The 27,915-nt window shown below is 37.9% G+C and overlaps 1 protein-coding gene across 2 annotated transcripts in view; it reads right to left on the bottom strand.

The window, feature by feature from the left end:
• The window catches only part of CTTNBP2 (cortactin binding protein 2), a 75,967-nt gene extending 48,862 nt beyond the window's left edge, over positions 1-27,105 (bottom strand). The window contains exons 1-2 of one of the 2 annotated variants that reach the window (XM_057390478.1): positions 27,077-27,105; positions 14,454-14,561 (exon numbers count right to left, since the gene is read on the bottom strand). In XM_057390478.1, coding sequence (XP_057246461.1) covers positions 14,454-14,516 — 63 coding nt within the window. In that variant the 5' untranslated portion in view covers positions 14,517-14,561; positions 27,077-27,105. Of the gene's footprint in view, positions 1-14,453; positions 14,562-26,545; positions 26,932-27,076 lie in introns of those variants that run through there. The other variant, XM_057390477.1, reaches the window with a different exon arrangement.
• Positions 27,106-27,915: the final 810 nt, after the last annotated feature.

Genomic DNA, 27,915 nt, shown 5'->3' with positions numbered 1-27,915 from the left:
AGGCCAAAGTGCAGAACCTCATGCAGAGGTTAAAACAGTCTGGCAACTCTCAGACTATAGTCATCAATTAAATGTAAAATATAAAAACAAATGCTTCCATGTCTTCATATAAGAACCGAAAATATAAAATACAATCATGGGATGAAAATACGATTTAAAAAGAAGGTACCAGAATAAAAAAACAAAACAGAAAATTGGTAGAAAGGARTTGAGAAGTATTTTCCCAAAACTTAGGCACCAAGTGACAAAAAGACAAACTAGGCTTGAGGTTTTTTACAGGATTCCTCCAGCCTCTAAATAATACTTATGTCCCTTTGCAAATCACTAAAGTACATCAGATGTGAAAAACAGAACTGCTAGAATCAGAATTATTTTTCTCATATTGTCTTTCTTTCKGAATTTCAAGTCATAAGAGTTAGCAGCAGTATCAAGATATCTGTTTTTTTATGGCAGTCATCTGGGGAATACACAATCTAAAATCATACAGGCAATTATTCATTTCAAAGAGTCTCTGCACAGTTTGGTAGCTGTGTTCAAGACGCATTAGCTGTGTCTCATATATTAACTTCAATTGTACAGCAATATATAGAGAAAACAACATCTAAACTGTTTATTTGTGAATAATTAACTGAATTCATTTTCAAACAGAGCGTTTTCAAAAACAGACAGAATATTCACCCACTATAGGAGGTCATCAGGACTACTGCATTGTGAAAGATGTTATACRAATTTATAAACCATCAGCTTTAGTTTTCTGCACTTAGTTTTTTTGCACAGATATTAATCTTTCAAGGAAGGACTGAGATTGGAGGTATTCAGAAYTGTGAAAAGATGTCCACAGGAAATTATACTTTTTTCTGCCTATATCAGTAGTACACAAAATGATGACTTAAGACTTGAGCTAAATCCTCCATCAGGTAATGCTAATGACAAGCGACAGTAGGCACAGACAAAGCAAGACAAGATATATAAAACCAAAGATAAAATCCCTTTAAAAAGCTAATTCATGAAATTCACTTTTGCAATAGAGCAAAAGATTAAACTTATTTATAACAGCTTTTTAATTCAGTCAGTAAAAACATCACATTTATTCAGAATAAATCCTTTTAAATCCTTACACAAGACCTGAAACATTAAACAAGGAGACTAAAATAGTTACTACTTAAAAGAAACTAACTTCAAAGATTCTTTATGGCTGACCTGTAACATGATKTTAGATGGAATACCAAAAAAAAAAAAAAATACAATAAACCTAAAAACTTCTTCAGAGAGGAGTGAAAAATGATCAAAAGGTACAACATAGCTTCTCTTCAAGGAAGAGCTAAGTGGAAATAGGACTTTTCAGCGTGAAACAGAGACTATCAGGAAGACAGGTGCTTGAGGTCTGCAGRCTGGCAGGACAAGTAGCAATCATTCCACAATCCAATGAGAGAAATTTAAGTTGGACACAAATGCTTTTCACTGAGAGCAGATAAGCACTAGAACATGTTGCCCAGGGAAAGCACAAAACTTCTATCACTGGAAGATTCCCCAAGATAGGTTGGATGAAGTCATCTGMAACTCAATCCATGTTTGACCTTAGTACTCCTTTAAGACGTAGATTGATTGGACTGAACCATCTCTCGAGATGCCTTCCAACCTAAATTACTTCATATTAATGATTTCTTCTAGGACTGGTCTGTTTTTTGTTTCTTTTTTTTTTTTTTTTTAGTTTGTAGATGCTGGTAATCTTTTCAAGTAACAAATGACAAAAACGTGCTCTCAGAGGGAAGAAAACCAAACAAATACTTATTGGTAGAACAAGTCTTATGTCTTGCTTTGGATGATGAAAATAGTTTTTAGGACTTGGGAAACAGAACTTTTAATCTAGGATACTTTCAAAACTAAAAAATCAGTTCTAAACGATCCCTACAGATTACGCAGCTATACAACACAAAGGGAAGATTTATTCTCAAATCTTCTCTCCTAAGTCTGCAGCCAACAAGAATCTGAAGGACCAGGCTGTTAAGGTAAACTGTTTCTTTTATGACTCCCTCGGGGAGCCTGTCTCCTACCACATACAGCAAAACATCTCACTCATCCTACACCAAACTTCTTCAACTTACCTCAAATTATCTACAAGCTCCCTCATGAAAACTTCAACTTCTCAACCTGACCTTTTTGCAGTCACTGATCCCATTTATCTACTGGCAGATGAAGATGTGAAGTGGGGTGTGCAGGAAGAGGAACAAAAGGACTGAAGATAGCTGCATAGTGGCCCGTGGGAAAAGCTGCAAATCCAGTGTAAGAACTGGTCTGTAATTATTTGTTTCCTCCATTCCAYTTCAGAAGAAAACAAAAATCTGTTTTCAGTGACCAAATGGAGAATTATTAAATCTAATTAGACTTTTCCATGTTATTGAAACAAGAATTCAAGGGGGCAGGGAGGTCTCCAAATAGTATCCATCTTACTGTGGACTTACAGCTAAAAAGCATAAAGTTAGGAAAAAGAAATTCGATCAATTAAAGTATTTAAGAAATAAACCAAATAATGAAAACCAAAAAACTAGCCATATAAGTTATATTCTTTGTTTTATTTGCTTAATTATTYAGGTTGCTCTTAGTTGCCCACATTTTTTGAAATGAGTTTTCATAACCAGCAATTGAATATACAAAAGCAACAGTGCTTTTAAGGTTAATACTGTATTTTCCCCCCAATGTATCTCAGAGTTTCCTCTTCATTTATGTGCYAAGCTAAGAGAATTCAGCAGGTCCAAGTCTTCCATGCAGCAATTGATGATAAGCATCAAAAATAGGACTGCATRTCCTACACTATTGAGGAACAACGGAACTGAATTTAAGCCGCCTCAGAATCCTTAAACAAAATTTCCTTCCTTTCAAGAGTAYTTGTTGCTCTGATTAATTTCCTTTTCTACATATATGAAAATTATTTCAACAGATGTTGAGAGGTTCATATTAATGTTTTCTTTTGACATATAAATTAGGGAGTGGTAAAAAGTTTTCTAAAACTAACCAGCACAGAAGAGCAAGCAGTGAAAACTTATTTTATGTGTTATGTCAAAGATGAGGTTGAGCACTTAATTCCAAATAAAACTGAAAGGATAATAAATTTTTTTAGAAGTGGAAGATGGCTGAAAMGGAACATGTTTATAAGTCTACTTCAGTGAAATTATACGGTTTCTTGAAGTAATTTGTTGCAGCTATTCAATTAAGCAAATGAGTATATACTCACAATGAAAGCAGTAATTTCAGATACACCTGCAAAATACCAGACTAGAAGATATTATGCCTTACTATGATTAATTAAGAATGACTCTTTTAAAAAATGCTAGCAATTTTCTTACATAACTGGTTTTGGGGACTTAGTTGGCTTTTTTAGTTGCCTTTTTTTTAGTGCAGATGTAAATGAACATTTTCAAAGTATCATGAGATGTTACTTCCATATAAAATTGTATAGCAAACACTAAAAATGGAAATGTAAACATCAATGATTGCTGAGGAAACAGTTATTTTTCAGCATGATTTCTGTCAATGAACATGTAGTGCTCAATTTCTCCTTACAATCTTAAATGCAGTTTCAATTCCTCTCTTCGGCACAGTGACAGTGGATAGCTACACAAAATCTACATGGGAGTTAAATTCTAATGAACTGTCTATTATATGAAAATACAATTCAAGTGTCTGTTTCCATGTTAAACGACAAGGATTATAAGAACAAAAAMTTAGGTGTCCATTTTAAGGACGAAAGAAATGGAAATTCTCTATAGAACATTGATCGTAAGAGGCCATTAGTTCACAAAGAGTGAAAAGAGTAGAATTGAGAAATTGCAGGATACAATCAGCAACTTAAATAAAAGCAGCATACAGGTTGATTATGCTCTGACAGACCTATATAATTGCTTTGTATTATAAAGACATGCTCATTATGGATGACTGACAAGGATCATGAAACAAGTCATTCAGTAGAGGTACTAATAAAAAAAAGAAAATATACCCAGTTAGTAATTAGTAATGTGAGACACACATAGTCATAAAAAGCATTCAAAACTATCTTGGAGAAGCAGCTCAGTCATAAGCCATGCAAATAAAGCAATGAAATTTGTTACAGTACAGTATGAGATATAAAGAGTTTTCCTAGAAAAGTTATTCCAAGTATGAAACTAATATCCAAAAGCTGCATTATTTTCTTATTCACAACAACCCACTCAACTTTTTAAAAAAACTGTAATTTGCAAAGTATCCTTTTCTCTCAGAATCACACAGCTTTAAATGTTTTTAAGCTTTTTAAAAGCATTTTTCAAGGTAAAAAGACAGCTCTGAATAGAAGTCTGCATGTTGTTTTACGAATACTATCCACAGTATTCCAGCAGAACACACTTTCTGTTTCATGTAAGTATCCAAAGATTATATTGCCTTTCTTTTCTCTGCAGTGAAAAGCTTCCTTGATAAAAGTACGAAATGCCATATTGAAGCAGAATTATACAACCAAGGTAATGATCAAGCCTGAATTTCGTTACGGGTCCGACTCCATAAAAGGAGAGTATTATCCACTAGCACCACATTATTATTACCACAACATTGGTAAATAGAACAACCTCCTTCCCTTTTTCCCTGTTACTTGACAAAAACCTCCATGAAATGAAGCAGTACAGACAGATATATATTTCCAGTTCTTCGTAATTGATTTTCTTCCTTACTGTAATGAAAACTCACTATTTTGAGGTTGAAGATTTTAAAATGAAAATGCCATATCACAAAGTTAAGATCAGTTACTAACAGATCAGTCCCAGCAGAAAAAAAAAACAGTGCAGTGAGTATAAAATATTGTTCACTTCACACAATGTAAAAGGTGAAATTCAGGCCTTGCATTAAGTTTCTAAATGAAAAAGAAGAAAAARTTCAAGTCATGAAATAACATGTGTTCTTGATTGAGAAGAGCCATCTAGAAGCTCCATATAAAGATTGCATTAGACCTTTTTCATGACAGCTTTGTTGTCTGATGCTTAAACATTTGAAAATTACAGGCCAATATTTTGTCAGGAAGTATCACTGTTTGATGCTCTGATTATCTAACCGCCCAGACATTTATTTCTGAAAATAATACAGATTTTCATACTGATAATGAGTCTCAGCTGATAGAAAAGACTTCAGCCCTCCAGTTACTTTAAATAACCATTTGTCATCTAGACTTTCCTGCATGTTCAAATTTATAGTTGAAATTCATGCAAATCAATTCATAATTCTTTGCATGGAAATCTGTCAGCCATTCTTCTGAAGTGCTGAAGGAAATCTGACTTAATCTCTAACCAAAATAGAGCACTTTAGCCTTCACGCTTAGCAGTTAAAAAAAAAAAAATTCTTCAGCTCAAGAGCAAAACATACCAAAGACATTGATTTCATTAAATCAATCTGGGTCTCTGTTTAATTTTTAGTATTTAGTTTTTTGTATTTTCAAGCATCAAAATCTCAGTTAAGATACCATCCCATATCATCACTGCATGGCAATTAAATTATTACCAAGCTTTAGGTATTTTAATGAAAAAGTATACATATTATGTATTTACAAAGCCATCATCAGGCAGAGTCAACAATGGTTCATAAATGGAAAGGGCTGTTTAACTAGTTTCATACCCTTCTATGTAAAATTAACCACCTTGTGAAAGAAAGGAAGGTGGTAGATGCAGTTTTCCTGGATTTTAGTAAGGCATTTGATACTGACCCTCACAGCTTCCTTCTGGACAAGYTCTCCAGCTGTGGGATGAGCAGGTTCAGAATGCAATGGGTGAAGAACTGACTGTAGGCTTGTAGTGAATGGGGCTACAAAWGGATGGTGTCAGTCTTTAGCAGTTATTCTTCAGGGCTCAATCCTAGGGACAGTTCTCTTCCACGTATTCATCAATGATCTGGATGCAGGAGTCAAATGCACCATTAGCAAGGCTGCTGATGATAGCAAACTGGGAAATGCTGTTGACTGTCTTGAGGACACGAGGCCTTGCAGAGGCATCTAGGTAGTTTGGAACATTGGGCAGTGTTAAATTGCAACAAGTCCAAATGYCAGATTCTGCAYCTGGGATGGAGCAATGCCAGGCACAAGTATAAACTGGGAGAGGAGTGGCAGGAGAGCAGCCCTGCAGAGAGGGATCTGGGGGTCAGTGTAAAAGGAAAGAACTGATATGWGTTCATTGCACTTTAGTGCTGCTATCAGTAAAATTACCTGTACCACTTATTAGCATAGAGGAAAATGACAATGCAAACAAGGCACTATTTGACTTCTACTTCTTGGTTCACTTCTGCCACCAAGACCAACAACTGCCATCATACTGTCTACAACAAGTAACAGTCTGTTACACACAGTTTACCATCTTCTGCTCCTCCTTCTACATAACTACCATTTTTCCAAGACACCTGCTACAGAACAGGCTGCCTTACTGGCTGCCAGGAACCTCCAAGGCCTTCTGTGTGCTCTTAGCTCTATTATGGATACATGGGATTCATATATATATGACAAATTTTCAATTTATATTTTAAGTTCCCAGCTTAGAACAGCTACTGTGGGTAGTTGCATAACTCCCTTTGATAGATTATACTTAATACATACGTAACTTTTCTCCCTATCAGTCAATCTGAGAACAACTAAATTATAAGAATCCATTCCCTTTTTCCTGATAGCTCCCAGATTTCTTCACTTCTAACGCTAGAATTCAGTCTAGAAGTCCAAAATCTTACAGTACAATTATTGCTGATTTTGTGCAGTAGTTCAGGATAAAAAACTTCATTCATACACAAGTGAGAGTTATTGTGTTGGTAATAATTCTATTTTGATGTGTAACTGTCACATTACAGGCAAAACCAAGTACCACCCTCTGACAAGATGCAAAAGACAACAAATAACATTAAAAGGATCTGAAAACCCTAAGTGACAAACCCAATTTTTTCAAACTAAAAACTCAACTTACAGTAGACAAAAATCTGTCTTAGACAACTGAAAGAAGCCCTTTAGCTAGAAAGAACTCACTGGTGAGCAGACAGGCCAAAGYTGACAATTATTGCTGGTAAGTATCTACAGCTCTCCTTGCAATTATTTTTTTTCCAAGGAACATCACTTAAATGGCAGAGCTGAGAATGAAAGGCCACACATTTTGCAAAGAAATTCCAATATAATTCTCMATTACCCACCAAAAATCTAACATAATCATACAAGATACCATTGTGATAAAGTATGATAAACTCAGGGTAATRTTGTTTAATCTATATATATGCTTACAGAATTGCAAAAGTGGTATAGAAATATGCATTAACTTGACAGTTATCATCAAAACAGTTCATGTTTTCAGTGTAAAATAGAACTGTACTGGTCAGTGTGTTTAATCACTGTTGGTCAAAACTGAAAAACTAGTTTAATAATCAAAGCATTCCACAATGCACAGCTCAGGACTAGAAAGCAAACTAGCTTAAGCAAAAAAATGCATYGTTTGGGAAGAAAAAGTCTCCACATGCCTGTGGTCCTGCCTTTTGGACAAAGATATACTTAGGACTAACTGGTGTCTGTTCAGCTCACAACGTCCAGGAGCACTCTGCGAGGTAAATCAAAGTAAGGTTGGGACAATGGGGACAGTTTCTTCAAAAGCATGCTCTTAGTCAGAATGCTAAGGTAGGCTCACTCAAGCAGTTCCTTCACACACACTTATTTAACAGATGAGTAAAAAATGGCCTTTATCATCAAAAACTCCAGCTTCTTATAAGCCACCCACAATATCTGAAACAATCTCGTAACTCCAAAACAAGTGATCCTCCTGTTATCCTCCCTTTTGGAATTCTTGTGTTAAAATACGAATTTCTCACGCAATTGAATACTGACATCCCTGTAATTCTAAAATTATTAACAGGAGAGCTGGAAACTGAAAACTGGCATTCAACCTGAAAACTGGCATTCAACATACTATGCATTAGCTATGTGAAAGAAACATTGTGAAAATCTACATGGTAATCTCTACACTCTCTTAAAAGCTGTTTCTCCTTGTTTTTAAATCTTGCATTTTTAGACTGCAAGATTTTTAAGTAAAGCTATTAGAATGGGTTATTAAACTTTAATGTGGATATGAAATATTGTTACRGGATGCACTAATTTCTGTCTTTTGACCTACATACTTAATTACATTCATATTTGTACCTTCATTACAAAATTCAACCACTATTCTTCAAGAACTCATGCACCTCGCTAGCGGAAGTCACAAATTATCTTATATGGATTTTCTACTTGGACATAATATAGAAACTATGATTTATTTGTAGCTCTATTGATTAACCTGCAGGCCAGTCAAAATCCTTACATTCAGGAAGATAAAATTCAGGCAGAACTAACTTCTACAGCAGAGACTTTTCTTATCTTTTTATAAATTTAGATAGTCTAACTCAAATAAATTAACAAAGTCTGATTTTCCCTAACTCTGTACTCTACAGTTCCTATACAGTGCTCAATAAAAGACAGCACAAATCTCTGCCTTCCCTTCCAATAAGGCCCTAACAACAGTATGATTTTTCACATTTTCTTACCCAGCTGCCTGTTTTTATGGCACTATCTATTTTTGAAATGCATAGCATTTTGTCAGATTTTGCAGAAACTGGGTGAAAGATCAAACAGATGTTGATACAAACACACACAGAAGATAAGCTCTCATGTCACAGGAAGTTACAATAAAAATAAATACAGTAGGACTTTAAGCTCTCATGTCACAGGAAGTTACAATAAAAATAAATACAGTAGGACTTTACAACACTGAAGAAATATCTATAACCAAATGGCAACCAAGTTGCCATTCACATATTGCCCTCCCAATTCTAGGCTGAAGAATCTACACAGAATATACAAGATATACACAGAATCTTGATTTGGAGCTGACTTAAGCTTGGAGAAAGCTCATTGATATTGTAGTCAATCTTAATTAAACACAAATATATCCACTGTTGGTACTGGCAGTTCTTTTAGACCTTTTTTTTAAAACATTTCATTAGTGATTTTTCCCAATGTTCTAAATCTATGCAATGTGGTAAATTAAAAAAAAAACTAGTATAGTAAGAATTTATATTTTTTTGTTCACATTAAATAATGCATGCCATAGAAGMAAGCACACATTTTTAATTTACTATTTACCACCTAATGTAATATACATAAACATATTTTTACAATAAACGGAAATCCCAACTTAATGGGACTTTAAAATTTTAGATGAAAAATAACCTACCAATGATTTAACTTTAWTAAAAAATTGTCACCAAAAGCAGTATTCAGTAGTTACAGTTCTATTCTTGACAGCTAACACTACCACATTAATTCATCATATGAGGGTCGAGACACTTTAAAAAAGTCCTCTACAMAGTAAACAGCCACAGAAACCACTTTTTGTCTGGAGAAAAAAACAAAAACGACAAATGAATGCTGTATTTTTGATCACAATTGTGGGAGGCCAGACCTGTGCTTTGATTATGTGGTCACATTACCTCCACATTAGGAATAAATTATCCCCTAATTACAAGCAGACAGTTTATTTGGATAATTGAGACAAATGGAGGCAGCAGCTATAGTTAAGTCTCTCTCCTTTCTTAACTACATGGACTCTCAATAGCAAATAATCAGCAAGGTATTTCCCATTAATGAAATAACTTTCATTATTTAAATGTTAATCTGAGTCTAATTTTAATTGCAGCACAACCATGATCATAAAGCTACTAAAATACAGAATTACAGATTCAAAAAAAGCTAAATCATGTTAGTCGCTTAGTGTAGTAGTTACACAAAATCAGAGCACAAATGAGAAAAATTTACACCATGATCCTTTGAGGTGAGTCCTGATGCTGTTCTCCACAGTAAATTAACTTTTGACTTGGAGAATAAACCTGGAAATTTGACTCTAAGCATGATGAAGGTCTACTTTTCCAAGTCTGTTGGTTCTCGCAGGACTGAACTTGTCCAGCAACTTAAATTGCTCCAATTGACAATTGTAACTATTTCAAGCAGGATTCAGTTGTGCATATTATAAAAGAACAATGTATTGTGGAAATGTGGAAGTAAACAGATGTCCTCTGCATATTTCTTGCAAATGTTGTTTGAATTTGAAGTTTTGCTTTTGTTTCAAAAGCGGTCTTCAAGGTATCTAGAATTTACACAAAATCCAATGGAACTCTACAGAACATTATGAAAAAAAGACACAATAAAAAGCGTGTTGTTATATGTGACATTGAGTTTGATTCTTTCTAATTTATCACATGGCACAAATTCCAGTGCCTTAATAAAAACCAACACTTTACTACTTAAACTTATCTTCTCTCCTCATCCCTACCCCCAGGATGACCATTTAATTTAATAAGATTTCTTCACATATCCTCAAACTGATGGCCTTTCTCACTTCTAATATTCTTTTGGTTTTTAGTTTACACAGAATATACAGAATGGACACTCTCCAGTGGAGAGATTTAATTCCCTGGTTCAGTCTTTTYAAAGCAGAGTAACAAACTCTGAAGCTTTTCTTCTTTACTATCACTAGTCTGCAGCCTTTTGAAATTAAGCTTTAAAAAAACAGAGTAAGTTATGCAACATCTTAAAAGAGCTAAATGAGGAGTTTATCACCATTTTCTCTGATGGTTACTAGCATCAATGGAAATTAAATTGAAAGTCATAAGATAATAATTTATTTTATGACACAAAGAATGTACGGACATGGACAGCTAGAAGACATGCATCTGAAGAAAATACAATTTGGAAATCCAGGGGCATGGTTTTCCTGTCAAAAAAGCAATATTATAGTAATACTAAGCAGTACAGGACATCATTATAGAGTTTTTTTTTTCTTTCATTGACACCTCAAATTGCATATAACTTTACAGCTATTTTTTAAACAAGAGAAAAGAAAATTAAATCCAGAAGTCACAATACCACAACACATTCAGAAGATTATTACTTTAGATTTCCATGACTTATTAAGTAGTAGGGATTGCCACATATATATATGACTGAAGCTCAATTCACAAAAAAACAAAGATGTCATAAGTGCTTTCTGCTTTGTACATTAGAACTCCCACAAGCAAATTACTCTTCTACAACATACCAGGAAGCACTAAAGTGGATCCCAAAAAGTAAATTTCTAAAGTAAGTGAAAAGAATTATTTTAAAACAAGATTTTATAAGTGACTTAAGGCAAAGCTCTATAATACAATATATACATAATATAAACATGGTATAGGAAAAACAGCCCAAATTTCAAAACCAGTAAGACATAAGTTCCAGCTTCATATCTTGCTCCAGCTTCATACCTTATTCAAAAATACTTTTCCTGCTTCCTAGTTCTCATCCCTTAACACTCTATCAAGAATTTCTGTTTCATTCCWCAAGGAAATACTGTGGAAGGTATAGATTGTGATTACAGTACTTGCATACCAAGGAAAAGAAACATTTGGCACTGTGAGAACCATGGCCCTGTAAAACTCAGCCTGAAAAAAATCCTAACTATGAACATTGAGGCTAGGTGTGGTTTTTTTTTTAAAAAAAACTGGCTCTATTGACAGAAAAAAAAAATCAGATCTGCCACAGATCTTCACTCAAGGACATGATAGGCAGTCACATAAAACAAGTGAAGTGCGAAACAAGAGGTCAGTGTAAGAATTATACAACATGAGCAGGTCAGACTAATACAAATGAAAAACTTCATGGGAGATGCAGATTAAGAGTAATACCATGTGAGTCAGTCTTTAATTATACTCAGTATTATCATCTCTTATCAGCTCTTTTGYGATCAGTCAAGACTGATTCCCTTCAGTGTCTAAACTTTCCCAAAGAGGCAGTTACAATATACATATATATGTTATTTATTGCACGAATATTATAAATGCCCAGCAAGACGCAGCAAAATTACTACAGATAAGGCATAGACATTTAGAAAATATGTAATTAAACTTACTTGATTACAGAGAAAAATCTGAGGTGACAACCACAAGAATGAGCAGAGAACTTTCTAAGAGGTTAGAAGTTCCAGTTCTGTAGTCTTGCAAAAAGACCAAGAACATATAAAAACTGCTCAATGAGAGTATATACCACAGTGACTTTAAACTGACAAGATCACTTAAAAGGAAAAGACAYAGTCATTCTCTAGCATAATGTTGGAAATTATCAGGCTTTGACCTATCATAGAAACTAGGCTTTGAAACAGCCCTGAACTACTAGTGGTATTACAAAAACCCCACAACAAGCCAACTCTCCCAACACACAAATACATGTTCAAAACAAACTTTTCCTAATTTTGAAACAGACCTTCATTTCWTTTTGAAATAATGTTAGTTCTTTCCCTTATATGAAAACTATTTCCTTCTTGCTTTAAGCATAGGCAAACTCTGTTTGCATAAACTCTATCTTTAAGGATATGCCAGTTTGTTGAAGCAAATCAAAGTACCAAATCTGACACAATTCCACTGCAATTCTCTTATAATACACTTTTATAAAAGACCTAAATTTGACTATCTAGTTGTTTATTTTTGTGTGCTGTTTGGAGACTCCAGCTGCTACTGCTGCTGGCTTGTGTCTTCCCAACTAAGAAGCCAGGAGATCCAGAAGTATCATAGTACAACATATCAGCCTACAACTCTTCTGCAGGTGTAACTTCCAAGTTTCCCAGTACTTGTACAGCTAACCAGGCAAAATGCCAGGAAGATTTGAGTTACACAGACTTGGTTTAGAGAAACTAGAAATTGAGATTCAGGACAAGAAAAAAATCCCAACCAAACAAAACCCAATCAAACAAAAAAAATCCCACCCCCTCAACTTTCAACATTTAAATACCTTATGGGAAATTAATCTACTTTTTATATTTATCTGTATTAATGTATACATACGACCCATTTTAGCAGGTGCATGTGAATTTTATACAGACTATTTTTCCCCTGTACCTGCATTATCCTGAATGTTTAATGTTTACTACCATTAAATGCTTACTGCATTTTCCCCCCTTTTTTCATTTTGCTCAGTTTCAATACATGCATTCTTTGATATGTAGTGTAGTAGTTTGTTCCTGAATATGTACTAGAAAAAATTGACTGAATATTCTATTTGAGTTCCTTCAAAGTTAGAGGATTCAAAAAAAGACATTCTGGATGTAGTGTGCACATTGTTTCTACTTCTAYAAAACCTTAACTGGCAGGCAGGGAAAATACAATTCCTTGTCCAGGAAAATGAGCTGTGAAATTGAAATACAYCTAGATGAAAAGGCAGTACCTTCAACACAYGCATATAACTGAAGGCCAAACACAAAATAACTTCAAAATGCAGTAATATTACAGAAAAATATTACTCCTAGTGTCTTATTGTCATTACAAAATGAAAATTACATTTTATAAGAGAGGCTTATACCTATAAACTCTTCACTTAATAATTCAAGTACATCAATGAGAGCTACTTTTAAGCTCCATTTGCAACAAGTGATCTGAAGCCATCACAAAACAAATTCAAACTGAATAAAAATGCATTTAAAATCCTTACATTAGAAGTGACATTAGAAGTGGAAAATGTTCTCACACTGCTTGATAATCATTATACATACTACTAAAAACTAGCACTAGATATTTTATTACATTAAAGTTTTGCTTTACAATATCTTCAATAAGCTAAAAAGCACAATTTCCCCTTACTCAACTAYGAAGAGATAAGTATTTTTAGACCACAGAAAAGTGTTTTTTCCCCAAACCTGCAGTCTGTTTGGCAGCTCTGATAAATTTAATTTTATTCCACATCAATATTAAAATCAATATGGTCATAAAAAAATCGTATTTTGATTAAAATAGTTTTGTTTGTACATTTCCAGTCAACTAATTTGCCTTTCATATTGCAATCTTCTGAGGCAGGAAACTAACTTGCTTATGTGCTGCCTAACACAGTAAAAACCCAACCAAGTACTTGCAAGTGCTGTTAAGAGCATATATCTCATATTTCACCTTTTACTAACAAAAAGGCAAACAAAAAAACCACAAAAATACTTCTGTAAGTGGATATGACTACCTGATTTTTGTCCCTACTTCCATCTCACTGAAAATGAAAGTACTGAATAGACTGTATAATTGAATATGGCCCATTAGAACAAATTACAAATGGACTGAATTTTCCTTTGAAGTTATTCCTTCCTTTCATAAATAGTGGACTTTAGAAYATAGCAGAATTTTAAAAGGAAGCAATTTCACAGGGTTTTCACTTATTCCTTTGAAATTTTGTTGGCATYTTATACAAAATTACATAGAGTTACCAACTGGCAACAATGAAATATGAACATATTTTTTTGTGATTATTGAGATTTAGTCAGCCTAAAAACCACCATTTACTCTTCCACTAGAAATATTCTATGTACAGTATAAAGGAAGTAACAAAAGAGAATTTCAAAAAATGCCAAAAAGCAAATCACAACTACCAAGTAACTTACCCGCAAGGCTTCAATCACAAGGTCTCGTGCTTCTAGTTCTCCTTCCATTACACTCAAAAGCATTCGCAGTTCCGTCTTGCTCAGGTTATCCACATCAAACTCTGTTGTCTGTAAGAAACAAAACACTGATGAACACATTGACTACAACTGTTACCATAATTTGGAAACACAGATGTATCAGCATTCATCTACAGTTGTCAAAAGTTGGTGTCTTTATTTGTACTATATAGAAGCAAAATTAATAGCAAATAGTCTGATTCTTTTTATTTAAAATTAAGAAATTAAAGCCCTTCCATATTATATTGTTTCAAATTGTTGCAAAGACTGAATGCTACAAAGTCTTGCAAACGATAAAGGTAAAATGGCAAAGCGGCCAACTTTGTGAGWAACAATTCCCTTGTGCAACTTCACAGAGGCTGAAACAATTCAACAGACATGAAATAGCACTGCACGAAGGAAGGCAAGAGAGGGAGAAAGGATCTTAACCAYGGTGCACCTAATGCACCTGTGCAAACAGCTACCAAATTATCACCAACCATACACTGGGCTGAATGCGAATTTCTGAAGAACAATTTGTGAAAAGGCATGAAATCCTATGTGTATGCTTCATATGCAGACTTGTTTGGCTGGAGGAAACAGAGAAAGAGGCACTAACAAAAAACAGTTCATCACAACAGTTACCAGGATTAGTGAAGGGCTGACTGCCACCCTGAGCAAGACAGTAGAATAAGTTTATATTGATTAATATAATCATTCAGCAAGTACTCAGGGTATACTGGGAGTATCAGTCTGGCTTCTGTAAAACCAAATCCACCTCACAAACTGCTACAGTTCTGTAACAATGTCAACAGGCACATGGTAAGAGATCCACTGGACACCAAAGTATTTGAATTTTCTACAAGTTTTGGACAAAGTTTTGTATCTAACAGAGAAACTCCTATCCAACTGGATAGGAAGCCAACATTACGGGTAACAACCACTTTCCAAGATGGAAACAGGTAAGCAGGGGCACCTCTGGGACCAGCCTTACTCAAGTTCGTTATCAATAACCTGGAAAAAGGATAGAGAAGTGGCAGACACAACTATATTTCATGTGGAAGTCGGCACGTAATTCTTCTCTTACAGGTGAACAATCTCATTTTGTTACTATATAAACCCCTGGTAAACCCACATCTCAAGTACTGCATAAAGTCTTAATCTAAAAAGAGTAGAATTGGCTAACTAAAAAAATTAGGAGAAAAGGAGTAAGTACTTTGTAAGTATGAGGAAAGACAACAAGGCTAGAAGTCTTGATTTTGGAGGTGTGGTGTGGGGAATGTTATCATATTCACAGAATCACAAAGGTAGATAAGATTAATACAAATCTGTTGCTCACCATCCACAATGCTAACACAGGCAGGCACTCAGTGAGTTCAGAAGGSGATTACTCTCAGGAAGAGAAAACAATTTTTATTCCATGTGCTAGATTCAGCTGCGCAGATTGATTTTCAATATGCTATTATTGAAGGTAAATACTAGACTCCTAGCTRTGATGTAGATGCGTTCACTAGAAAAGCCCTGCAATGCAAACACTCAGCTACCTTCAATATGAAGTAATSTGTTGCCAAATTAGGTGAGTAGTATATCTGGATATACTGTTTAGTTTCCCTGAAGCACGTAAAATCTAAACATTCAGCTACTCAGGAGCTTAACTTTAGCACAGRAAAAAATCCAATAAAAATTAACGTAAGTACCATTTCTACTTTCTCAAGGCAAGAGGATGGCAAAACAGTTGTTCTTCCCTCAGGCTAGAAGGCCATAGATCTAAAATTCCCAATAGCTATATCTGTGTTAGCATTACTGTGTTACATTTTTACTTTGCAGTTAAAACACACAGAGGTGCACAAATGGCTWGTGAGAACTGTATGCCAGAGCTCTAGCTACTTACATTCAATGTACATTGGATTGAGCTTCCTCATTTAGGTAACACAGATTAACAAGAAATGCGATAAATGGGTAAGATTCGAAGGGATCCCAGGAGGTCATCTGGTCCAATCTCCCTGCTCAGAAAGGGTCATCCCAGAGCATGTGACACAGAATTGTGTCCAGACAGATCTTCAGTGAGGGAGACYCCACAGCCTCTCTGGGCAACCTGTTCTGGTGCACAATCAGCTACACAGTAAAGCAGCTCTTCATCATATTCAGGTGGAACTTCCTGTGCATCAGGTTCTGCCCACTGCCTCTTCTACTGCTTGGCCCCACTGAGCAGAGCCTGGCTCCATCCCCTTGGCACCCTCCCTTCATATACAGACATTGGTGATGTTCCCTCTCAGCCATCTCTTCTGGAGGCTGAAAAGGTCCAGCTCCTTCAGTTTGCCCTCATAAGAAATGTTCCAGTCCCCCTATTTCTGTTAAGCATAACTGTTTTGAAGATGGGGCCATCCATTCTAACCAGAACTTTAGACTGAACAACAGTTATCTTCTRTTTTTGCTCCCTGGGTCAGCTATTCCTCTAATCCAAAAAAATACCTCTTACTCTCCATGCCAGTGGAYCAAGAGAAACAACCAGTTCCTCTGAAGGCTTTTTTTCCAATATATGCTGCAGCAGCCTCTCATGGTGCTCCTCACAATTCTATAAAATGCTCACTGATCTAAGGACACATATACAATGAAAAGTCACTAAACTTATACAGCTTCTCATGCAATCTCATGTCAGTAGAGTAGATTTTACTTCACAGGCTGCAGCAGATTTCACTCCTGGCATTTCTAATTACTACATTTAATTGAGTCAGATACAAGGACCCACTTATCCAAYACTGTTCTTCTGAGAACCACTTCATAAAAACTTACACCTCAAGGATAGGAAGTGTTTTTTTCATACAACTTCCTTTATAATAGAGAAAAAAGTCTCCATTTTTCAGATGGAAAATTAMTGAAGGGATTTTTTTTTCCAAAAATAGAAAGCAAGTAGTATAAAACATAATATTCACTAACAGTCTTTTAAGTTGCCATTTAATGGCTTATCCACTACATCTCCTTTCCATTCTAAAATAAGCTTGTCTCTTCTGACAAAAAAAAAAAAAAAAAAAAAAAAAAAAAAAAAAAAAAAAAAAAAAAAAAAAAAAAGCACTAAAGCACTCAAGGCAGGGACAAAGTTAAGAGGGACATCCACAAAAGTACAGTACATGAAACGTGATCCTACTCTTTTGCCCAAGTCACTAAATTCAGTCTGTCAAGTATAGCACAAGGCAGCTCTTTGTCAAGAGCTGCACATCACAGGTGAAGCATCTAATATCTGCAGCCTTTCCTGAGACATAAACCTTCTTCCACTCCTAACAAACCAGAGACATTCTTCAACATATGTGATGCAGTTACGATTTTTAACTAAGCATCTGATCAAGCAACTGCAGCAAATTTTGTTCAAATATAACTCTGAAGTAGAAAAAAACAATGAAAAGACAGCAAAAACTAGCAGTTAAGAGTGGCCTCTGGTAACTTATGGTTAGGTATAAATAAATACAAAGGAATCTTAACAGAAGGACATTCCAACAAGATATTCAACTTAGTTTTTACGTTTTTAATTTTAAAAACCTGAAATAAGAACTAGCAAAACCACTTCACACATAAACAGTTTTAGCATACAAGACTAAAAACCCACTTACCCAAGCATCCTGTCTCCAAAAACAGACAATAAGGGATGCCTTGAAATGAGCACTAGAGCAAAACAGACCATAACGATATTTCCCAGAAATTCTCCCCAACCTCCAGCAATTTTCAGCTTGTTCACCTRAGCTAGAAATTGTCATGTTGTATGTAGCAGCCTTCAGCTTACATATCTATTGTGAATCTCCACCCTTGCTTTTTGAATCTCTATGTAATTTTAGCATCCACAGCATTCCACAGCACAACTACACATTTTGTAGTCAGCTCACCACCTTTGCTGTCAGCTACTTTTGTCTGATGCCTTCTTGTTTTTAAGTATGAAACTATTCACGACCAACTAGAAAAGACACACAAACAGAARAAGTGCCTTTTAGGATGAAAGAGGACACCATAATTTTTCTGGTCTTGTTTATGGATAATTTTATGCCCACTGAGGCTTTTTATTGCCTCTAACTTTATTTAACAAATTCTGAAATTGGAATGATCACTTTTTTCCAGTACTYTAAGTTATTTTTCAATTTATTCACCATGGATAAGCAACCTCGAATCAATTCACACAGGGTAAGATTGTGCATGGCAGTCACTGAAGACACTACAATGCATTCTCCCCATACACATCTCTGAATCAGCACTTACAGACCTACAATGTAGCCTACCCTAACTAGACCAAAATACATAGTATAAAGATCTAAAATATTCTCAAGCATAATTGAAAAAATGTCTTTCCAATTTGAGCAGATAAAGCATATGATGAAATAAAGCAATCTTCCCTCTTAAACATTTTGTGCCCTCTTCTGGGGATCAAGGTGTCAGTCAGTCATGGCAGTCTTACCCCAAGTTCTCATTCAAACAGAGCACTATTTGGCCAAGTCATAGAAAAAACTGATGCTTAGCTCTAGAAAAATAATCTTCCTAACATTTTCCAGGGGAGCAATAAGTTTTAGATCTCCTGAAAATAAAGACTGCATTAGTAGCTCATGGCTTATGTGCCATCTGGGATTTCTCTAGAATACCTGTGGTAGAATAGCAAGCTGAATAACATTTAACCATCAACTTAACAACTATTTAACCAATTGTATTGTACAGTTATTGTATTGGTTTTATAACAGAGGTATAGGAATATGTTGCCCTAGGAAGGCAYTTGGCATACACAACCAAAACACAAGAGAATTTTTTCTCTACCTCTTTCAGATTTTACAGTGCTTGGTCTTTTTGATCTATAAGAATAAAGTGCCTGAAAAAGACTACTTCAGTTCTCTWTGTCTCTAAAACCCCAAGTTATTTTTCAAGATTGGTAAGGGGTGTATKCTGCCTGGCAGAAAGTGCACTGAAAACAGAGCAAACTGCTCATTAGCTAAAACTCGTATAACTACCTGTGTGCATCACTCAAACAGTACAGGGAAAATGATACAAACATTGCTAAAGACTAAAATCAGCTCTGCCAAGCCAAAAGGAAGAAAAATCCATCAATTCTGAACAAGAGAAGGACTACTCATAACAGCAGTGATCAAACTAGAAAGGCATTTTCTCACCTCCGTCACCTTTGGAAAAGATAGCAAGAAGATGAAATTGGAAGGTCACCATGAGCCACAAGAACAGAATGAAGACCTTCTCAAAGGCAAAGCAATTTAGAGTAGAAATGGTAAAAGATTTACAGTTAAATGCATCACAACACTATCAAAAAAAAAAAAAAAAAAAAAAAAAAAAAAAAAAAAAAAAAAAAAAAAAAAAGTGGGTAATCAGCAGTGCCAATAGTTTGGTTTTACTGACCTAGCCCAGTTGATAGTACTGGCTACATCAGGAGCTAGAAGTGCTGTTCATTGTGCTATTGAAGCCACTGCTAAAAACTCTGCCACCTTCAGCAGAAGCCTGAAGAGATATGTAAAGCATGAAAGCCACAACTTTGTACTTTCCYTAAACAGAACACAGGCAAAAAACAAATTAGCTGTGAATTAATCATAAATGACCATAGAAAACAAGTTCCTTCTTGCTCAGAAAGGCTTTTAAATGATGGAGCTGGGTAATAACCCTGAACTTCGGAAGAGATCTGTGGAGCATAATTGAGGGCTGAAGTGGAAGGGCAGGAGTGGGGTGGGGAGAAGAATGAAACTGGTGTATTAGGAGACACAGGGAAATGCTGTCAAWAGCGAAAAACAGTACTTTCAGAAGGGAAGGGAAAGGTACCTATCTACRTTTGTTAAGTATTTTAAATTGAGTTCCAATCAATACACATCAGAATCCTCTTGAGGATTCACAAAGCAGACTTCCCAGATAAGGTTCTAACAATGAAGAAGGTTTGCTATTACTTATTAGGCTCTACAACATAAACTTCTAGTATAATGATGCCCTCACATCTGCCAGACCCATGAAACACCTGCACCAGAGAAATACAACCAACTTGTAWGTTTCACCATACCAAGTATGACCCCAAGGTACAACTCATCTRATCAAGTATAGATATCTATTTTGACTAATTCTCTTTTGTTTCCTATAGAGAAGTATTTAGTGTAATTGGAAATGTCCCAGGGATCAGAGATAGCTTTTTTGATAGATTTGATACAGAACTTAGGAGAATCATCCATGACAATCGGACTAGTAGCAGAAGTCCAGCTGGGATACCTCAGCGTGTCGAATCTGGGCCACTAAAGGAAGCTCACAAGATAGGACCAAAACACCTAAAGGAGGGTGTCTTGTATGTGTGTATGTTAATGAGGTACCTAATGGCACCCACTGTGGAAGCCAGGTACCGATGTGCCTTCATTTTTAATGGAGAACTAATCAGCCCAGTCAAACAGCCAAAAAACTACTCCGCTAGCCACCACCAGAACTATTAGCTCATGGCTCCACTGACTGTAACAGGATATAAAACATTGTGCATACATGGAGGCATCTATATTTAAGTGTCTTGAGCCCTATTCACACCTTCACCCATACCTTCAAAAGTCAGCTGCTTAAGTCACTTCACTCAAAACCAGTGAAGTTCACAAACCTGTTTCTAAAACAGGTTATTCCTTCTRGTCACTTACTTCACCCCACCAACCATAAAAGGAAGTGGGTATGTGGTCAAATGAATCACAGCCCTTTCCTAATACAGAAAACTGCAAACAGAGAGACTGTTAAAAAAGTGGTTATAATATCCACATAGTATTCACGAAYACTTTAGGGAAAACCACAGTTTATTGCTTTGACTGTGGAAGGCTTGTTCTTTAGTCTAMAACTAGGGTAAGAATTTGTGATCCCCTGCTTCACCAGAAATTACCTGATGCAAAAACACATGTTCTTTCCCACCACATCCAAGACAAACTTAGGAAGTACAATATAACCTTTAAGAATGTTCTTAGTAACAGAAACAGGTTGTTGAATTTGCTCCCCAACTAATATGGAGCTTTTCGTTGACGAGAATATCATCTGATGTTAATATTCAAGACTCATAAAATTTCATAGTCATACCTAAGGGATCATGACAGTACTGTATATGCATTTAATTATAACATCCATTAGCTCAAGGACTTTTATTGGAYTGTTCACCACAAGAAGTTACCCGCTTATTCTGTCCTCCTCAAGCACAGCTCCCCAGCTTTCTGGGTTTTTCAAAGGTTTTCTTTAAAAGGTGTGGGGGAGGTTTTGTTTAGCTGTCATGGRCTTTCTCAGCCTCAGCTAGCAGCAAAATTTTTAACAGTTTCAACATTAACCATAAATATATCTCAGAACTGGGAAACTTATTTTGGAAACACAACCCCCCTCCCCAAAGGAAAAAAAAATAAAGAAGAAACAACCAAACAAAAACCAAAAAAAACCACCAAAAATCCACCCCCAAACCAAATAAAAACCCCACCCAAACAACAACAAAAAAAGCCTCCAACCCTTCAAAAATTACTAAGACACTGACCTTTATACAGACTCAGATATTGTCACAGCTGTTAAAACAGTTTTGCAATCTATTAAATGACAGTGTACCTTTATGGCTTTTTTTTTTATTTCAGTGCAAGTAGATTCCTATATAGACTGAGGCCCCCAAATCTTCTATAATCATGTTTATATTCTCAGATTTACTGGGCAATTTGTGYTCAGCAAGTTGCTTTCAAATAAGTCAGTTCCAAGGAAAATAGTATATGATTAGATACAGATATGAGTACACAATGTTGAAGCTATCTCTGCTTTCCAGAATTTTACACCTTACTTTGTGCTAGAAGAAAACCAAAACTCAATGCCCAAGAAAGCTTAAACTCACGTATTATTTGTACATACCAGTATGTCTTCCCTAAGTCTACTTGACAGCCTCTGGTTTACATGTTCAAGGATTATACAGGTATTTTAAATCAATTGTTCCTTTTCTTGGGTAGGAGTAGGTGCAGAACCAGACCACAAACAGCTGTCTTCATGAGATCTTTCCTTCCTGTCCCGATTTCCATCTCTGTTCCTATCTTGGCATATCCCCTCTGAGGCCAATGCAATGCTTACACAAATGAACTCAGAGCAGCTGAGAAAACAACAGAACTTACTGCATCCTACAGCTTTGCACCTCCCATGACATTTCACATATCTGGCTTAGAACTGCCCCCCTGCACCTCACCTCTAATGACAGTGCGACAGTACCCATTTGGAAGAGAAAAGAACATTTACAAAGTGGACTACATGCAGTAGCTTTCTTTTCTCATCCCCAAAGATCTTCCCAACACWGGAAGAGAGTATGTGCCACAGGTCATGGAGCAGCAGGCATAGAGAAGGCACTGCTATAGTATGGAGAAGGGGAAGGAGAGGAAGAAAGGAGGTTTGAAGCGTATCACTGCAACATGGATCAAGACAAACCTCTCACCACAGAAAAGCACGAGAACTAGAACAGACAGAAYTGTGCTGTCTCTGCATGTCACCTAGATGCTGAAACGCAGTATATCATACATCTAACTAGAAGAAAATAATTCCTCTGAATGATAACATTACACCAAAAACTTGTATTCAGATGAAGACAGGATTGCTGAAGTCCTTCAGTAAGTGACCATTTTCCATGATGTAATCTCTTGTAAGAGATACTGCTTTTCAAGGCTATGGTCTCATTTTCTGCTAGTTGCAGTATTTTTCAGATAAGAATCTTTCCAACTGATCTAAATCAGCCTATATAATTGATGTGGTCAAGCCATAATTTAGCATTTCACTATATTGACATCACTATAGAATGACAGTTCTACTACAAACATTCTTACAGATCGATAGATGTGAATATACCAAGCTAAGCATAAAATACCCCATAATGTCACTAAAAAGCATAATGGAATTTCTCTCAATTTATCTTTTTTTTTTTTTTTTAGTATTCATAGTTCTTCATGTAGCATGACTTTTTTTTTGTACTGTCACATGACCCACTGCAACCTGGAGTGATCCTCTAGGGTATGCACACATCATTCTCAATGCAATTTTGCAGCAACATCCTTACTCACTGTAGTGGAGTCAATATTCCACTCTATCAACATCCACTACATGTACAGCTTTACAGAGAGTAAAAGGTACTGTCTTTGAGGGAAAAATAACATTTTTGCTTTTGATCACTGGTCAAGCAAAATCAAACCCCAAAATTTTACTGAATAATTTGAATAAACTTCATGTTTGATGTAACAGGCTTTTCATAGGCTTTGTTAAATCTACACTGAAGCTATAGGGTGTGACAAGTCAACTCTCTCTGCACAGCAGGCTGATGTTCAATGTCTCAACAAAAAGACTGTCAAATTGGATTATTTCTTCCTATTATATAATCATTATTGGTAGACATTATGCAGATGGAAGTCATTYGAAGATGTTCTAAAACACACACATATGTTTTCTCTCAATTCTAGTCCAAATTGCACCAACACAATTTCAGTGCAATCATGCTGAGCAGGTATGAAAAAGGACCAGAACCACTCCCCTGCAATTTTTCCTTGTCATCCCTACCACAATAAAAATACCAGTATTTTGTGAAAAAGAAGTGACGGATTTACCAAATGCTGTGCTTTATCCAAGGAAACTCAGAATAACAAGATTATTGGCTTTGTTCCTAAATGTAACACAGTAYAGAACAGTCTAGGCTTTTTCAGTCAAATTCCCTGGTGAATGTAAAAAAGGGAGGGAAGCACTTCCCATCCTTTTCTACAGTGCTTCTAAAAGGAGCAGAAAAGGTCTTTATTTTCCAGTGATGTTATTGATAGTGTATCAAGACATTAGAAYAGTATTTAGTATCAAGAAACCCTACTGTACTGTCCTGCCTTACACACCTTCTGCTTACAGCATAAAACTTACACAGTGACATATTACTATTACAAACACTGTTCTAACAGCTTCTTACTGCATTATTTATGCAATCAGGATTCTGAGAACTAAAAAAAAAATTWAAAAAAAACCCACAACACCAAAACCCAACAAAAAACCTAACCTAAAACTGTACTGAAAACAATACTTTGTTATAAGCTGAAATTTAGTGTGACTTATAAGACAGTCACCTGAATGATTATGGTCATTCAAAAAATAAGCAAGATGATCCAATTCATGTTTTTCTATCTCCAGTTTAAAGMCAGAAAATAAAAGCTATTCATACTAACCCTTCAAAAGAAATATTTAGGTATCGTAAACATTTTTTTAAAAAATATTTTCAGACTTTTTATTTTCCTGTACAAGCAATAAAATGCATCAACAATAAAATGTTTATACTAGTAAGGAAAAAAAAAAGGGAAAATTAATGACTGAAGGCAAATTAAAAGGGAAAGCAATCATTAAAAATTATTTTGTTATTTCTCAAGTATAGCTATTATTTTTATTAGGGAAAATCACAGTTTACATACCAGCAYCTCTTCAGTTCTAAAAACATATTTTATAATCAGTGTGCAGTGGAGAGCTGTCACTCCTACCTTTTACAATGAAAACACCAAGTTGCATGAGTGCACTGCCTAATAGGGCAATATTGAAGTGCTACTTRATTACAAGCTACTTGTTTGATATTTTAAAACTGAAAATTAAGGCGGTATTAATAYGAGTATATTTAAGAATTTAGTATAAATAATTTTCGTCAAAACCTGAGCTTGGATGCAAACCTGCTTTCATTAATTCTTACCTTAATATTCATGTATGCCATGGTTATATCGTTGTTTTAAAGGACAGTGATGTTATAAATATGCACTGCATAAGGTTTACTTTTTTAAAAGAAAATTGTATTTCCACATCAYTGCAGATTTTAAGACACACAAGAAGACTTAAACACACAGTTCGAACAAGGTTTCAAATAACAACTAGTGCCTGTTTGGAAGTAAACAAGACAATAAAAAATAAAATGCTAGCAATAACCTAAATTTCAGAGAAAACTAGCGTCCCCTTCGGGAGTCATCGTCTTCAGGAACGATCCAAACCAAAAAGGGCAACACCGCAGTTTCATTGCCCTGAACTTCGCACGTCGCTACCGAGACCTGCGGCTGCCAGCCAGGCGAGTACCTGGTGCTCGTTCGCCCCGGGAAGTCCCCAGACAGGCTGGACCACGCCAGGTCTGGGATGCACCGGGAGAGGGAGAGCTGYCGGGCTCAGGGAGGTCTGCCAGAGCACGGGCGAGGAGCCGGGGCCCAGCAGAGGCACAGACCGCCCGAGAAGACGAGCCCTGCAGCCCTGCCTGGGGTCGTGTGGAGCCGGAGAGAAGAGCCCAGCACTGGCCCAGGGGAGCGCAGCCTTCCCACGACACCGCTTTAACCATCGGCTGGCACGGCACCGCATCCCTCCCAGCCGCCTCACCCGCCCGCAGAGAGGGCACGCCGGCAGCGAGGGAGGTTCTGCTCCGCTTTGGAGGATATTTTATGCGGAGAGCCAGATCCTGCGCCTGGGGCGCGGGCCCTGGGAGCGAACACGTCTCCACACACCGGCGTTCGGGACGGGGACTTGGGGAGGGGAAGAAGGACGGTGCCTCCGTGCTTAAAACGCCTCACGAGAGGGAGGCAAAAGCCAAGCGCCTTGCGGGCCCTGCAAAGGGTTAAAAAGCAACATTTCCCCCCACCCCGGTCTGACAGGTCCCGCCGCTCCGGCCGCTGTCAGCACCTCGGCCCTCCCGGAGCGCCAGGAAGCGGCGGGAAAAGGGGGTGGGAGCGGAGAGGGAAGACGGGGAGCGGAGCCCCCCCTCCGCGTCCCTCACGGGCGCCGCACGCCGACCCCGCGCCCGAGCAGCGGGAAGGAACAATGGGGGACAGAACCCACCGCCCGCGCCGAGGGAAAAGGGAGAGCGGCAAGGAGAGACACCCCGAGTCTCTCTCTGTTCTTGCCCGGGACGGGACGGGGCTCGGCGGCGGCGGGTCCCACGGCGAACCCCGTCCCGCCCCGGGGGGAGAAGGAGGGCGGAGGGACGGAGCGGCGGAGGCAGGTCTCCAGGCACCGCTTCGTCCCAGCCCCATGGGGAACTGTTCTCGCCGCGGCTGGGTCGCACCCCCATCTCCCGCCAGGCCGGTTACCGCTGCCGTGGCTGCCGAGTCCTCCCGCCCGCCAGAGCCGGGCTCGCCGCTCGCTCCCTCCGTCGCCATCTTCCCGCTGTATCGGCTCCGGCGCGGAGCGCGGTGCGGAGCCGAGTGGCGGAGCCGCCGCCGCCAGGCGCTTAACCCGCTCCCCGCCGGCAGCGATCCCGCCGGCAGCGGGGGCGCTTAACCCCTGCGGCGCCGCGCAGACGGGGCTGCCGAGCCGAGCCGAGCCGCCCCCTGCACCGGCAGAGTCGAGCGACTCCCGCCGCCGGGAGCTCGGGCTTCCCCACCCACCCGCTCCCCGTCCTCCATAGGGCGGCCCGGAGACGGGCGGAGGGGGAGCGGGACCTCGCCGCGGGCGGCCGGCGCGCAATGGTGGCGGAGGGGAGTGTCCCCGCTACCGCGCTACCCGGGCCCCACGCACGCACYGCTCTCCTCCCTACCCACCCCCGTGGCTTAGCAGCAGGAGGAGGAAAGGAAAGGTTATGGATGGGGCGAAAAAATAGGGAGCTGCAGTGGCTGGCTTACCTGGTCAGTGAGACCTTTAAACCAGTTGAAGTCTTTGAGGGAAGAGCAACACTGCCTCTTCCTTTCTAGGGGTGCTGAGGGAGTCACCTCTCCCTCCCCATGCCCTGTGGAGAGGTTTGGGGGAACATTTCTGCTGCCAGCCATTGCTTGGCTGGTTTATTTTCAAGGCATATTTTCAGAACCTGTATGACTCTGGACTCTGGGCCCAGTGCTTTGGCACCTCTCAGACCCAGTGCTGGAGCCCATCCTGGCCTGACCTGCCCTTTGCCATTTCAGGTGGGTACCGAAGCCAAATCCTATTCATGATTCCTTCCAGAGGAAGGTTTTGGCCGCTGAGCTGAACCTGCTACTACAAGGGCTCCATGTTCCCCACCCGAGAGCACCCGGCAMTGCCCCTCTCCAGGGGGTGTTCTTCACGTTCTTGCTGTTCTGCTTTGCCCCTGCAATGGGGACATACACCAACACCAAATCTAAATGTACCGTCCTCTGGAACCAACTTATCTATTATTAGATGAATTTGCAACACTGTTTACTCTGCACCCACACAGAACTTCCACCAACAGCAGGCTCCTTTGAGCCTTGCCAGGCTTCTGCTTTCACAGGGCTGCCTCAAGTCTGCTGAACCAACTCCCTTTACAGAAATGGGCCGATGCCTTGATCCAAGAGAGCAAATGTTCTTCTAAGCATGCTGTACCTAATGACGGAAGTAAACCCATGCATGAATTTTTTCCCCCTTTACATTACCAGAAGGGGAACTGATGAGTGATTAATAAACTTCACTGTAAGGTAAATGTACACTGAACAGAGCAAGCACAAGGCATAGGATATAGGTATAGGAT

Source organism: Malurus melanocephalus, unplaced genomic scaffold, assembly GCF_030028575.1.
Source record: "Malurus melanocephalus ecotype Western Australia unplaced genomic scaffold, MMel_1.1 scaffold_27, whole genome shotgun sequence".
Taxonomy (NCBI): domain Eukaryota; kingdom Metazoa; phylum Chordata; class Aves; order Passeriformes; family Maluridae; genus Malurus; species Malurus melanocephalus.
The sequence above is the reverse complement of the archived record's forward strand: the minus strand, read 5'-3'. Positions and strand labels throughout refer to the sequence as shown.